The sequence below is a fragment of the Myxine glutinosa genome, chromosome 12 (genome assembly GCF_964187855.1).
Source record: "Myxine glutinosa chromosome 12, kmMyxGlut1.1, whole genome shotgun sequence".
NCBI classification, from domain to species: Eukaryota; Metazoa; Chordata; class Myxini; order Myxiniformes; family Myxinidae; genus Myxine; species Myxine glutinosa.
Window position 1 is genome coordinate 16924539 of NC_136272.1, and position 14283 is coordinate 16938821.

Consider the following 14283-nt stretch of genomic DNA (forward strand, 5'->3'; position numbering starts at 1 on the left):
AAATAATGTTCCTTGCAAATATTTGGATCATAAGCTTTGAAAGTGCCCCAGCCTTATGAGTCCTAAAGAATAGAATGTGGAGTCTTTGCATCTATTGTTGGATGTAATTACCTCCACCACCGAAGGTGGACGGAGGTTATGTTTTCATTCCTGTTTGTTTGTTTGTTTGTGTGTGTATGAGCAGGATATCTCAAAAGATTATGGAAGGATTCGGCCGAAATTTGGTGGACAATGTTGGGTGTGTGGTACGAAAGAATTGATATTTTGGTGAAGATGCAGATCGTGATCGGATGCTCAAAATTTTAAAAGTGATTCTTCACTATTGAGAGATAGGGCCAAAAACGATACATATCATGATATTTCAAACAGTTGTGGACAGATTCTGACAAAACGTGATGGATGAGTTGGGTCGGAGACGATAACAAGACCATTCGATTTTGGTTAAGGATGCAGATCCGGCCTATCAGTAGGATACAAAACGTAAACTATTCAGCCTGGCAGAGGTATATGCGTTGCACCGATGGCCATTCTAGTTTTTAACAGTTTTCTCAGAATTATTTTGAAGTAGCTGGTGCAGTTTATATCACTTTAATTTCATGGTAGGCATGGATCCACCATCAGGGCCAGTGGGGGTGTCGCCCCCTTACCCAATTTATTTCAAAGCGGCAAGATTATCCCTTTCACATTTTTTTTTCTCCACCCACGACATTAGCACCCTCACCAATTACTCCCACCCACACCACACCATCTTCTGAAACTTAAGAATCCATACAGATAATGATTTCACTTGTAGCATCGCCTGAAGCTAAACTGCTCGGAGAAATATGATTGTAGCACTTCATTATTTTGCTGTAAAATTTGATATATTTGCCTTCATTTGATTTTAGTACTTCGCTATGTCCATAAGGATGCTTACCTAATGAGCATTCAGCTAAAATTGTTGTGCTTCACTCACTCGTCACTATTATGGTGATATGTGCTCGAGAAGCTACGTCGTCAATGCTGCAAGACTGGTTACTGAGGCTGGAAATTTGGCAGCTTTTCTTTGTTGCCCTCCTCGATGTGTGAACAAAAGCATTTCCTGCATTTGTACATTTTACATGGATGAAATAGGAATTGGAGACTTAAATATGCTTTTACATAAGTAACACGAGTGGAATTCTGTAGAACGCATGCAGTGCCTTTAGAAAGTATTCACACTCCTTGGCTTTTTCACATTTTGTTGTTACATCCTGAATTGAAAATGTATGAAATTGATATTTTGTCTCTGATCTACACATAATACTCCATAATGTCAAAGAGCAAATAATATATATAGATATATTTTACTAAATGATTAAAAATGAAAAGCTGAAATGTCTTGAGTGAATAAGTATTCAACCCCTTTGCTATGAACTATGAAACTATGCCCTTTGCTATGAAACTCCAAACTGTGCTCAGGTGCATCCAATTTCCTTTGATCATATTTGAAATGTTCTACAACTTGATTGAAGTCCACCTGTGGCCAATTCAATTGATTGGACATGATTTAGAAAGATACACACCTTTCTATAAAAGGTCCCACAGTGGACAGTACATGTCAGAGCAGAAACTCTACCATGAAGTCCAAGGAACTGTCTATAGAACTCTGAGATGGAATTGTGAGAAGGCATAGATCTGGGAAGGGTATGAAACCATTTCTGGAGTGTTGAAAGTTTCCCGAGAGCACGGTGATCTCTATCTTTAGAAAATGGAAAGAATATGAAACTACCTCGACCCTTCCTAGAGCTGGCCGTCCGACCAAATTGAGCAACCGGGCGAGAAGGACCTTGGTCATGGAGGTGCCCAAGACCACAATGACCACTCTGTCAGAACTACAGTTATTTGACTGAGATGGGAGAACCTGATGGAAGGAGAACAGTCTCTGCAGCACTTCACAAATCTAGGCTTTATGGGAGAGTGGCCAGACTGAAACCACTCCTGAGAAAAAGGGACATGATAGCACGCTTGGAGTTTGCAGAAAGGCACGTGTAAGACTGAGAGCATGAGGCAAAATATTCCGTGGTCTGGTGAGATGAAAATTGAACTCTTTGGTCTGAATGCAAAGTGCTATGTCTGGTGGAAACCAAGCACAGCTCATCACACATCTAACACCATCCCTACCGTAAAGCATGGTGGTGGCAGCATCATGCTATGGGGATGCTTTTCAGTGGTAGGGACTGGGAGACTTGTAAGGATAGAGGGGAAAATGAGTGGAGCCAAGTTCAGGCAAACCACTGAGGAGAACCTGCTTCATCGTGCAAAAGACTTTGGACTGCAGTGAATGTTTATGTTCCAAAAAAACAATGGCCCCAAGTGTACAGCCAAAGCAACATTGGAATGGCTTCAAAACAAGAACGTGAAAGTCCTTGAGTGGCTGAGCCAACACCCAGACCTGATTCCCATTGATTAATATGTGGAAACACTTGAAGATTGCTGTTCATCGAAGCTTCCCATCTAATTTGACAGAGCTTGAGCAAATCTGCAAGGAAGAATGAGAGAAACTCCCCAAATTCGGAAGTGCAAAGGTGATGCAGACATACCCAATAAGACTCGAAGCTGTAACCGCTGTCACTGGTGCGTCTACGAAGTATCGACTCAGGGGGCTGAATGACACTTATGTAAATTAGATATTTCTGTATTTCATTTTTTATTATTTTGTAAAACTTTCCAAAAAAAAAATTCTACTTTGGCATTATGGGGTATTGTGTGTCGATCATTGACAAAAAAAATTCGAAATTCAATCCATTTTAAATTCAGGCTGTAACAACAACAAAATGTGAAAAAAGGCAGGGGTGTGAATACTTTCTGAAGGCACTGTAGCTCCGCCAGGCTGAACAGTTTACCTTTTGCATCCTGCTGATAGGCTGGACCTGCATCCGGACCTGAACCAAAATCTAATCACTTGATCTTGTCACCGACCGTACTCATCCACCAAGTTTCATCATAACTCGTCCACAACATTTTTAGATATTGTACTATACTGTATATCATGTTTGGCTCCATCGCTCAACGATAAAGAATCACTTAAAAAATTATAGTATCTGATCCGGATCTGGACCTTCACTGAATTCTAATCAATTTGTCCTTGTCACACACCCAACATGTCCACCAAGTTTCATCTGAATCAGTCCATAACTTTTTGAGATATCCTGCTCACAGACAGACAAACAGCGGTGAATACATATTAAACCTCCGTTTACCTTTGGTGGTAGAGGTAACAAAGATGTTCATGGACAATAGACAAGTCAACATATGTAAATTGAACTTGTGATCCCCAGCTATGTCTTCAAATGAGAATTCCAAACAGGAAAATCCAAACGAGGTGGAAGAATCCCTTGTGGTTTTTCTTTGTAAGCTCTTATGGCCCTCTGATGTTATTGTGCTAACACCTATGATCAACTCGTGCAGCTCAACAAGTGAGTTTATTTGTTACTGTATATTCATCGTGCTTTTTCTGGGTGGCAGACAAAATGTGGCGTCAAATGACACTCAAGAAGCATATGGAGGGTTATGGAACATGATTGGAGAACGAATGACGATGAAGGACAAACTGCAGAGCAACAGAGCGCAGTGGATAAGGGAGCTTGGTGAGCATATTTTGTTGTGATACCACATTGTGTTCGTTGTCATGGTTTGTAGAGTCCCATCATTGTATGCTGTACATGTGAATGTGTAGATGAACAGGTGCAACTGAAACGTCAGCAGCGGCAAAAAGAAATGTGTGCTCAGCAGAATGTTGAGGGATTGGACAGTTGGTGGAGTGGTGATCGAGTGCCTTCACACAAGAAGGTATGCACCTCCTTTTAATTTGCTGGTATCTTCTTCTTCCTCTCCTTCCTTTTCTCCTCTTCTGCCTCTTTTTTTCTTTTCTTCTTCTTCTTCTCCTTACTGTCTCCCCTCCTCGCATTCCTTCATTTTTTGAGGTATTCCTCATTACATTTGGCATAGAGGGACCTCGGTCTAATGTGCCGAGACACCCTTTTTTCATTTTTTTCAATTTCAGCCCCAAATTCGATTTGAAGGTGTTAAATGTGAAACTCCAAAAACTAGAATGACACTCGATAGAGTGCATACCTCTACCAGGCTGAACAGTGTACTTGTATCCCCCTGATAGGCCGGATCTGCATCCATACAAAATCCCCCAAAAATCCAAAATCGAACTAGAACGGCACTCGGTAGAGCGCATACCTCTGCCCGGTGAACAGTTTACGTTTTGTATCCACTGATAGGCCGGATCTGGATTCGGACCTGGACCAAAATCTAATCGGTTTGTTCTTGTCACCTAACCAACTCGTCCACCAAGTTTATTCATAACTCGTCCATAACTTTTTTAAATATCATGTTATATATCACTTTTCATCCGATCTCTCAATGGTGAAGAATTACTTAAAAATTAAATAATTGTTGTAGCCGAATCCATATTCAGATCTTCAGCAAAATTGAAACGATTTTGAAACGAGGGAAAGACAGTACAGGGGGACCACGAGGGAAAGACAAAGACAGCACATGGGGACCGCGAGGGAAAGACAGCACATGGGGACCACGAGGGAAAGACAGCACATGGGGACCACGAGGGAAAGACAGCACATGGGGACCACGAGGGAAAGACAGCACATGGGGACCGCGAGGGAAAGACAGCACATGGGGACCGCGAGGGAAAGACAGCACAGGGGGACCGCGAGGGAAAGACAGCACAGGGGGACCACGAGGGAAAGACAGTACAGGGGGACCACGAGGGAAAGACAAAGACAGCACATGGGGACCGCGAGGGAAAGACAGCACATGGGGACCACGAGGGAAAGACAGCACATGGGGACCACGAGGGAAAGACAGCACATGGGGACCGTGAGGGAAAGACAGCACATGGGGACCGCGAGGGAAAGACAGCACAGGGGGACCGCGAGGGAAAGACAGCACAGGGGGACCGCAAGGGAAAGACAGTACAGGGGGACCGCGAGGGAAAGACAGCACAGGGGGACCACGAGGGAAAGACAGTACAGGGGGACCACGGGGGAAAGACAGCACAGGGGGACCGCGAGGGAAAGACAGCACAGGGGGACCGTGGGGGAAAGACAGCACATGGGGACCACGAGGGAAAGACAGCACATGGGGACCACGAGGGAAAGACCTACGAGGGACTTAAAAAAAAAAAAAAAAAGTGGATGAAGGGGTAGGGGAGATGTATTGTGCTTGTTTGCGAATGCTTACAATTCCAGTTTTGGTTATTAAAAAAAAAAAATGGTATCCATACCAATAAATCAGACACATTATTGTTTATCTGTTACCACATTGCACGATGATTCAGGAAACCTTATTCCACGATGAGGCTGTCTTGGAGAACCGTGACCCTGTACAGCAGCCTGAGGTTATTTTGGAGAATACTGCTTCTTTGGAACCTCCCGAGGCTGATGTTGGGTCTGGGTGTAATCACGGGGCTTCTGTGGATATCCGAGCAGTGGAGCGACAGCGTTGGCTTGAAGAGCTTAACAGACAACGTGATGAGGCGCAACTGCGTCGAGCTCAGGAGAGGCGACATCGTTATGCGGTGAGTACATGGTTTGCTTTTCTTCTTCTTTTTTTGTACAATTATCCACACATTGCTCGTGCTTGCTGATTCCATTCATGTTTATTTCATTCCAGGACAGTGACCATAGTCAGTTCGAGAAGCATTTTGATTCGTTTCGATCGAAGCCATTACCGTTATTGGGGCAGTCACAGTTAGGACAACACACTGATTGTTCCCGATCTACAGAGCCAGTGCAAAGCCGTTTTGTAGCAACTGTCTCGGACACTACGAGACCTGTGCAGAAACTGATTGCTTCTCAGCCAAAGTCCAGGTAAGATATTCCGATCACCTGGGAAGGAGGAGTCTTATGTTGTAATAAATGTTTAGATCGGGGATACTGGGTGAAGGAAACGTGGAGATGGATGGTCTTTTATTAGTAACACAATGCTATCACTTACTGAAGAAACCAGGTGACAAAAAGCTTGAGATTAGGCATCAAGATCAGAAATGTACTTCCTTTACTGATTTAGTCTCTGCCTTGCACTCAGCTGTCGGAGATGGAGAGAGAGATGGAGAGACAGATGGAGAGACAGATGGAGAGAGAGAGATGGAGAGAGAGAGATGGAGAGAGAGAGATGGAGAGAGAGAGATGGAGAGAGAGAGATGGAGAGAGAGAGATTGAGAGAGAGATGGAGAGAGAGAGAGAGATGGAGGGAGAGAGAGATGGAGAGAGAGAGAGATGGAGAGAGAGAGAGATGGAGAGAGAGAAGGAGAGAGAGAGAAGGAGAGAGAGAGAAAGAAAGAAAGAAAGAAAGAGAGAAAGAAAGAAAGAAAGAATAAAAGAAAGAAAGAAAGAATGAAAATGAGAAAATTCTCTTCATTCATTTTAGCTATGGTGGTATAAAGTCCAATGTCTAATTGAAGGTGGAAGCTCACTGAACATCCTTATACAGTACTATAATATGCTGTGGCTGAGTCCTTCATAACAGTTTAAAGGAAATCGGTAAGTTGATCTCAAGCATCTTCATCAATTACTGTTCAGCTGATCATCTGTCTCTGCCCCCCACTCCCAAGTTTGCAATAAGTCCGACGTGACATCCGAAGCGGCTGATTAGACTGAGCCCCTTAACGCTCCGCCAAAGCAGATTCCTGGTCTGGGATCATGCTTGGGGGGGGGGGGGAGGGGGAGGGGTGCCAGAGAGACCTCGCCTACTCTTTGCGAAGGGCTCTGTGGGATGTTTGACGTCCACCTATTCATGCTGGCAGATGGGACGCAGAGTTTAACGTCCATGCGAGGGACGGCACACGCATTGATGGATCACCCTGCCTGTGAAACACCGGGATGGCAGTTTATAGCTGGGTCGGGATTCGAACCCAGGCTGGATGGCTGAGATGAGAGTGTGCGTACCTCTAGGCCATCCTGTCAGCCCATCACTCAATTATCTATGTCCCAATCATTACCAAAGTCGGTGCAGGGTGTCATCAGCGGTGCCATCGGGAAATCGATCTCTCGAACACGCTGCATCCCATTAACTCTACGTTGACAACTGTCCCACCGATAAGTAAACAAGTGGCATGCCTGGAACCATATCATCTACAAGTTTCATTTCGTCGTTCAACACCTTGACTTTGACATATATTGATCTTAAATAATCATAGCCGGATCACATTCGTGGCATGACCAACCAATTTATATCACAAGAGAACCATTCCCAAGCCTACTGCAGCTGCTTACGGAAAAAGGCCACCACTATCAGGGCAACTTCGAGCGGCCATTTAATGCTGTCTATAAACAACCACATCATTCTCAATAAGCAAATGTAATAAATAAACAAAGGAAATGCTTCCACCATATTTTGATTAATGGTGGAATTCTACGGAGCTTGTTCTTCATTGGATTCTGATGCTATTTCTTCTGATTCATTGGACCCTTGCTTGTGAAGACGAGGTTCATACGCGTAAGATTTGCCTTCCAAGCTAAAAGGTAATTCCCACATGCCTCTTTGAAACAACACCTGAATTACAGGTAGCTCCAATTTATTACCCCACGCGCATAATGCAAAGCGATGTAAAGCAGTTTCTTCCGTCCATCTGTCTGTTAGTCTATGATTGAGGAACTGCTTAATTTTCAATTGAATTCGATATTTTGCACACTGGAACACGAGTCTCTTCCAAAAACATCCAGTATAAAAAAGCTTTTAGTAAAAAAACTCTCCAGTTTGTATATGAAGTTGAGGATCTTGGAAGAGTGAGAACACAGCACAGATTAGAACGCAACATAATCGGAGAGTCCATTGAGCACGATACCCCGCGCAGTGTTACTTTAATCTGAATAAAATGATGATTTTAAAGATCATTCAAAAAAAAAATAATCTGAAAGTTTAGTGCTATTTAAGTATTCCAGCAGCGGTCCTGAATACCATCTTTATACACCACCCCATTGAGCCTTTATTGTTCCCCGCCCCGTCGCTCAGCGGAGCGAAAGGGGGACTATGGCTTTTTAAAATTGAAGTACTGCAAAACCGGAGATTCTTGCAAGTATTATGACAGACCTCTCGTGCAAAGGTGTTTAAGTATATAATATTTAAATAAAATAAAGATTGTAAAAAGTCGCATAAATAAATTGATTCCGGTTTTACCGCCATTTTACACAGTGTCTATTACACCACCTTATCTAACACATATATTAGTTAGTCGTGTCTGTCGTATGTGTCCTTCATGACGTCCTTAAGAACAGCAAGTTTCCTGTTTTGGAATGATTTTCAATTTTGACTCCCAGGTAGGCAGACAGAGTTAAAAATCATCTCGCTCCTCTCTGCGCACGTGCAGTTGGGACGAATTCAGAGCCAAGGTATGGTAAAGCGAATGACTTGTCTTTCTATTTGTGTTCTGATTCGTGTTCAAAATATGGCATTCAATTTGAATAAGTTGTTCCTCGATCATAAACTGACAGACGGACTGATGGACATGAACAAATTGCTTAACCCCGCTCTTCGCCTCACGTGCTCAGGGTAGCTCAGGGTAACAAGAATAACATAGTTGAAAGGGGTGGTGGGGGGGGGGGGGGGGGACACAACAAAGCTACATTTGGAGGGGCAATAGGCATGGGGAAGAATGAGATCAAAGGGAGGGGGAGGATATAGTCAGGTTCAGTCTGTTTTTTCGTTCAAAAATTTTGGAGATTAGCAAACCTGTACATTTTTGGAATATTCAGAGCATGAGGAATCCAAAAATTAATGTTGGCATTTGCACAGACACCTGCATGGCCGCCATTTTGGATTTTCAAAATGGACACCGTAAAATACATAATTTGCGCTATCTCGGCTTCTAGTCAACCTAGAATCTTATTTAAATATGCTAATCCTATGTTTTCTGGGTCAAAACCATTGGTGGGATCATTAGACTTCTAATCCTAACACTTGCTTCACTTTTAGGACTTTCCAGATGACACTCAGGACAGTGATGAAGATCTGTAAAAGCATATTCCTGAATGGTACAGACTTATAGTTCAATCTGATACTAACAAGGCTGCTTTGAATATGAATGAATGAATGATCGTTTTAAGGCCATTTTCCCCGCTAGAGCGGGGGTTAGCCTTGCGGGCCCCATGACAATCATGGTTCCCTGTTTGAGGCAATGTTTTTATGGCCGGATGCTCTTCCTGACGCCAACCCTTGGTCGCCTCTTACGATGCGCAGGGATACGGTGTACCTATTCTAAGCCGGGGTACACACCGTGATCAATGATCTTTCATACATCGGATTTTATACATCGGATTTCATACATCGGATTTTCATACATCGGATATACATCGGATTTTTATGTGAAAAAAAATAAAATATTTTTTCACATAAAACGGCTTTTTTGCGCGCAAAAAAATTATTTTGCTATTTTCGGAGGAAAAAAATATTTCGCCCTTTTTCGGGAAAAATAAAAGAAAATGCCCTTTTTGGTCGAAAATGTCTGGCAACGCTAAAAAAAATTAGGGAATTTTTCGAAATTTTAAACTGCGATCGAAATTTTTAACTGCGATCGATCTCAAAAACAAAACGTTGCGTCCACTTGCGTGCGTTGCGTCCCCAGCGTGTACAGCAGTGAGGCGGTGTACTACAGTGAGAGAGTGTACACAAAGTGTGAACAAGTCTCCTATCAAGATGAGTGCTGCTCTTCGTGACAAGTGGCTGAAGGAATTCAACGCTGGCGGCGATGGGGCCACCTTCAAGTATGTGTCGAGTGACACGGCTTTCTGTCGAGCTTGTGAAAAGACTTTCCGGGCAAAGCAGAAGTCTGAGCTGGCCCAACATGTCCGAGGAGACCGCCACAAGAGCAACTTGGCCTTGAAGAAGAAGAGGACGGTCACGCAAGCCACCATGGAGGACTTTGGTGGCGGAAAGAGGCACAAGTGCGACGTCGTGGCTCAGGAGCTGTGCCAGGCCATGCTGGCCGCCGGCATCCCATGGTCGAAATTGGAAAACCCTGCCCTCCGGTCGTTCCTGGAGAAGCACATCACTCTCCAGATCCCCGATGAAAGCTGGATTCGAAAGCACTACCTCGACAAGTGCTACGACGAGGCCTTGGCGGGGATCCGTGCCGACCTCGGACAGCAGCCCATCTGGCTGTCCGTCGACGAGACGACCGATTCGGCAGGTCGATATGTGGCCAACATCATCGCGGGACGCTTGTCCAAGGAGGGGTACTTTCGTCCCCACCTCGTCCAGTGCATGTTTCTGGAGAAGACCAACTCCGGGGAGATCGTGCATGCAGTCAATGACACGCTGCGCTATCTTTGGCCTGATTTCAAGCCGGAGTGCCTCAAGGTCCTCGTCAGCGACGCCGCGGCCTATATGATCAAGGCCGGCCATGCCCTGAAGGAACTCTTCCCGGACTTGCTGCATGTGACTTGCGTTGCCCACGCGCTCCACCGTGTCTGCGAGACAGTCCGAGAAATGTTCAAGGACGTCAACGACCTGATTGCCACGATGAAGAAGGTGTTCGTCAAAGCCCCGTCGCGTGTTGTCTTTTGGAAGGAGCAGCAGCCCAATCTTTCTCTCCCCCCAGAGCCCATTATGACTCGGTGGGGGACGTGGATCGACGCCGCGGTGTTTTACGCCAAGCACTTCGAGGCCGTCAAGGACATTGTGGACCAGCTGAACGATGACGACGCGATGGCAATCCGGAGTGCCAAGGACCTGTTCGGAAAGGCGGACATCAAGCTCAGTTTGGTCTTCTTAAATGCCCACGTGTCGTTCATCCCGAAGATCCTAAGCAGCTGGAGGAGGCCGGCATGGAGCTGGCCAAGGCCTTCCAGCTCCTTGATCAGGCCAAGGAGGAGCTCAAAAAGATCCGAGGCTGCCGTAAGGAGATCCTGCTCACCAAGTTCAAGGCGGTGCTGCAGCGCAATCCCGACATTGGTGTGCTGAGGACAGTGGCTTTGATCCTGGATGGAGATCAGCACGGATCTGAGGTTGGTGTGCCGGCTGGAGTCAAGCTTGCTGACATCCCCCTCTTGAGGTACTGCCCCATCGTCAGCGTCGACGTGGAAAGGTCCTTCTCCGTCTACAGAAACGTCCTCACCGACCGCCGACACCGCCTCACCAAGGAGAACATTACCAAGATAATGATTTCAAACACCTACTTTAACCGTTCCTAAAAGGGTCTTGTCAATTTCTTCTAGTCCTCTACTTATCAAACAATGCGGTTGCAATAAAGGTACCTGAACGTCATTTTTTACCTGTTTACTAGCCCAGAGTGCTTAATGTTGTGCAGGAAAAAGCTTACCATTTTTTGTTCTTTTTTTGACTGATTTCTGAAAAACTTGGTAATAATAAAAAATGAATAAAACGGGGGAAAAAAATATTTCGGGATTTTTTCACATAAAAAAAAAAATCCGCTTTTCAAAACATAAAAGGCCTATTTTCTTAACATAAAAATCCGTAGTCTAGACTGATCATTCATCCCAGCAAGCTGGTACTCAATTTGCCGACCTCGGAAGGATGACAGGCTGAGTCAACCCCCCTGGCGTTAATTCAGCGATCGACTGCGATTCGAACCCAGGATCCTAGGATCCCAAGCCTCACCCTAACCGCTAAGCCAACACCAGGCTGTTTTCTTGCTTTATAAACCCATACCTATAACTTCAAAGGACTTGCAATGTCATGTATTATGTAATACAGTTATATCACAAATATAAAGACAATGGTTTTCAATTACCTTTGTTTGTTGCTTTTCTATAATCCTGAGCACTGTTTTGAGGCCTTTATTTGATTCCTTGACCCAGAAAACATAGGATTTGCATATTTAATTAAGTTTCTCGGTTGACTGGAAGCTGAGATAGCGACAAAATATGTAATTTATGGCGGCCATTTTGAAAATCCAAAATGGCGGCCATGCAGGTGTCTGTGCGAATGCCAACATTGATTTTCGGATTCTCCATGCTCTGATGATTCCAAAAATGTACAGGCTTGCTAATCTCCCAAAATTTTGAACGAAATTATATTTGTTAACACGGTGAACCTGACATACGTGGGGTGTAGTGATGAGCATACGAATGTACGAACCGATACCAAAGCACTGTGCTATGAATGTTTGGATATGTGCTGTCATGTAATACCGAGTATACTTCCTGTCAGCTACTCACGGAGCACGGCTGTCTTGCTGGACCCAGCACAGCTGGAAGAGCTTAAAAGGAACAGGATGAAAAAGTTGCAGCATCAGGTGAGAATCTACACGTCTCGTCGGTGTGTAAATCCCACTTTACACGACGATTACCATTACTACGAGTACCCGACTGCAAAGCCGCAATGAGCCGGCGAAGCCAAAGCCTCTTGCCACTATTTTAACCATCACTATGGCATCAGTAGGTTAGGTAGTTGGTAGTAGGTAGGTGTAGTCGGTACCATACCTAGTTCAAAATGACACAATTTGCATTCTGGATGAGATTAAAATTTATAAAATTTCCTTCTTAATTAATTAATTAATTCGGTGAATTCCGTCTCAACTTCGGATATTTTCGGCCGTGAAAAACGATTCCCTACGGCCGCGAGATTTCTAAAAAATAATTCTTCGTCGATTTTAGAATATTTGACGCCGTTTTCAGCCTCCGAAACGCGTAATAAGCTTTTTTGAAATATTTTTTCAAATGCTCGAATCTCATTGGTTCTGGTGTTTGGTGACGATTTTCGTTGAAGATAACCAGGGACCATGCGGGCCCGGGGAACGAGGTCTTAAAGTATTTTAATTACAAATTAGAGGTGCATAAGATTGTGAATCAAAAAAAGACGGGTGAAACTTTTTCTCAATTTTTGAGATCTTTTCTCTCAATCTTTTTCTCAATTTTCTCCTATTGAACTTTTTCTCAATTTTTTATGCATACTTCCGCATCCGCAAGATGGCGGCCTCCATGGAGCGATTTTGTTTTTGAAATATTTTTTCAAATGCTCGAATCTCATTGGTTCCGGTGTTTGGTGACGATTTTCGTTGAAGATAACCAGGGCCCATGCGGGCCCGGGGAACGAGGTTGGTCTTAGAGGTGCATAAGATTGTGAATCAAACATAGACGGGTGAAACAAACTCATATTGAACTTTTTCGCAATTTTTTATGCATACTTCCGCATCCGCAAGATGGCGGTTCCGGTGTTTGGTGACGATTTTCGTTGAAGATAACCAGGGCTCATGCGGGCCCGGGGAACAAGGTTGGTCTTAGAGGTGCATAAGATTGTGAATCGAACAAAGACGGGTGAAACAAACTCCTATTGAACTTTTTCGCAATGTTTTATGCATACCTCCGCATCCGCAATATGGCGGCCTCCATGGAGCGATTTGGTGCGTCAAAGCTTCGAAATTCTCAAGGGATTCAGCAAAATCTGACTTTTCAACACAATACGTACGCGTTCATTCACAACACCGGCTTCACCGGCTATGAGTTGGAACAAGTCTTCAGGTTTGTGACAAGTATTTTATAATGCAGGTCCTGTCGTATGAAATGCAAACTGCATTCTGACTTGGGAATGGGGAAGAGGGCAGGAGCGGAACCATAGCTGTTGCCTCATGGTGTTCCATGTGGTCTCAATTCGAATCTGTCCGGTCTCAATCTCAGTTCCACTATTTCTTCCTGGTCTCAATTGTATTTTTCACAATTTATATAAATTTATTTATTAATCTTGATAAGAATCTAGGGTATCATTTTATTGAGTTTAATCCTTTTTTTTTGTTTGTTTTACCGCTCCTCCTCTCTTTGCTCATCCTTTGATAGCAAGCGCTAGCAGAGCAAATGGAAGAGAGACAAAAGAGACGACTGGCAGAAGCTGATTTGCGGCGGCGGGAGGAAGAAGAGGAGGAGCGGAGAATAGCTCAAGAACACTGCATCTTGCAAAGGCAACGTCAGGACGAGTTTGAGAGGAAACTCCAACAGGAGGTGAAGAAGGTTTCTTATCATTTATCTTTCTTGTTTCTGTGTGCCACTGTAATATAAAAACAGAGCCAAGTGTTTTTTGTTATTAGTCCCCTACCGGTGTACACCGGAGGGGACTATAGGTTTGCACTTCGTCCCTCCGTCTGTCTGTCAGTCTGTCAGTCTGTCTGTGTGTCAGTCCGTCACGCAAAGAACAGTTTTCCGGACTTTTTCTCTAAACTCTTAATGCTAATGATTTCAAACTTGGTACATGGTTTCCTCATGATAAGTTACAGATCAAGTTCGAACTTCACGACGTTTCGATCATTTTTGACAAAGTTATGGCACTTTGAACTCTGGTAATTTC

At 44.1% G+C, this 14283-nt stretch overlaps 1 protein-coding gene across 2 annotated transcripts in view; it reads left to right on the forward strand.

The window, feature by feature from the left end:
- CCDC66 (coiled-coil domain containing 66) overlaps positions 1-14283 on the forward strand; it is a 69489-nt gene that overhangs the window by 17105 nt on the left and 38101 nt on the right. For both annotated transcript variants that reach the window (XM_068133163.2, XM_068133164.2), the window contains exons 5-10: positions 3487-3608; positions 3698-3810; positions 5327-5566; positions 5662-5858; positions 12157-12241; positions 13779-13940. In XM_068133163.2, the coding sequence (XP_067989264.2) occupies positions 3487-3608; positions 3698-3810; positions 5327-5566; positions 5662-5858; positions 12157-12241; positions 13779-13940 (919 nt within the window). The remainder of the gene's footprint in view (positions 1-3486; positions 3609-3697; positions 3811-5326; positions 5567-5661; positions 5859-12156; positions 12242-13778; positions 13941-14283) is intronic.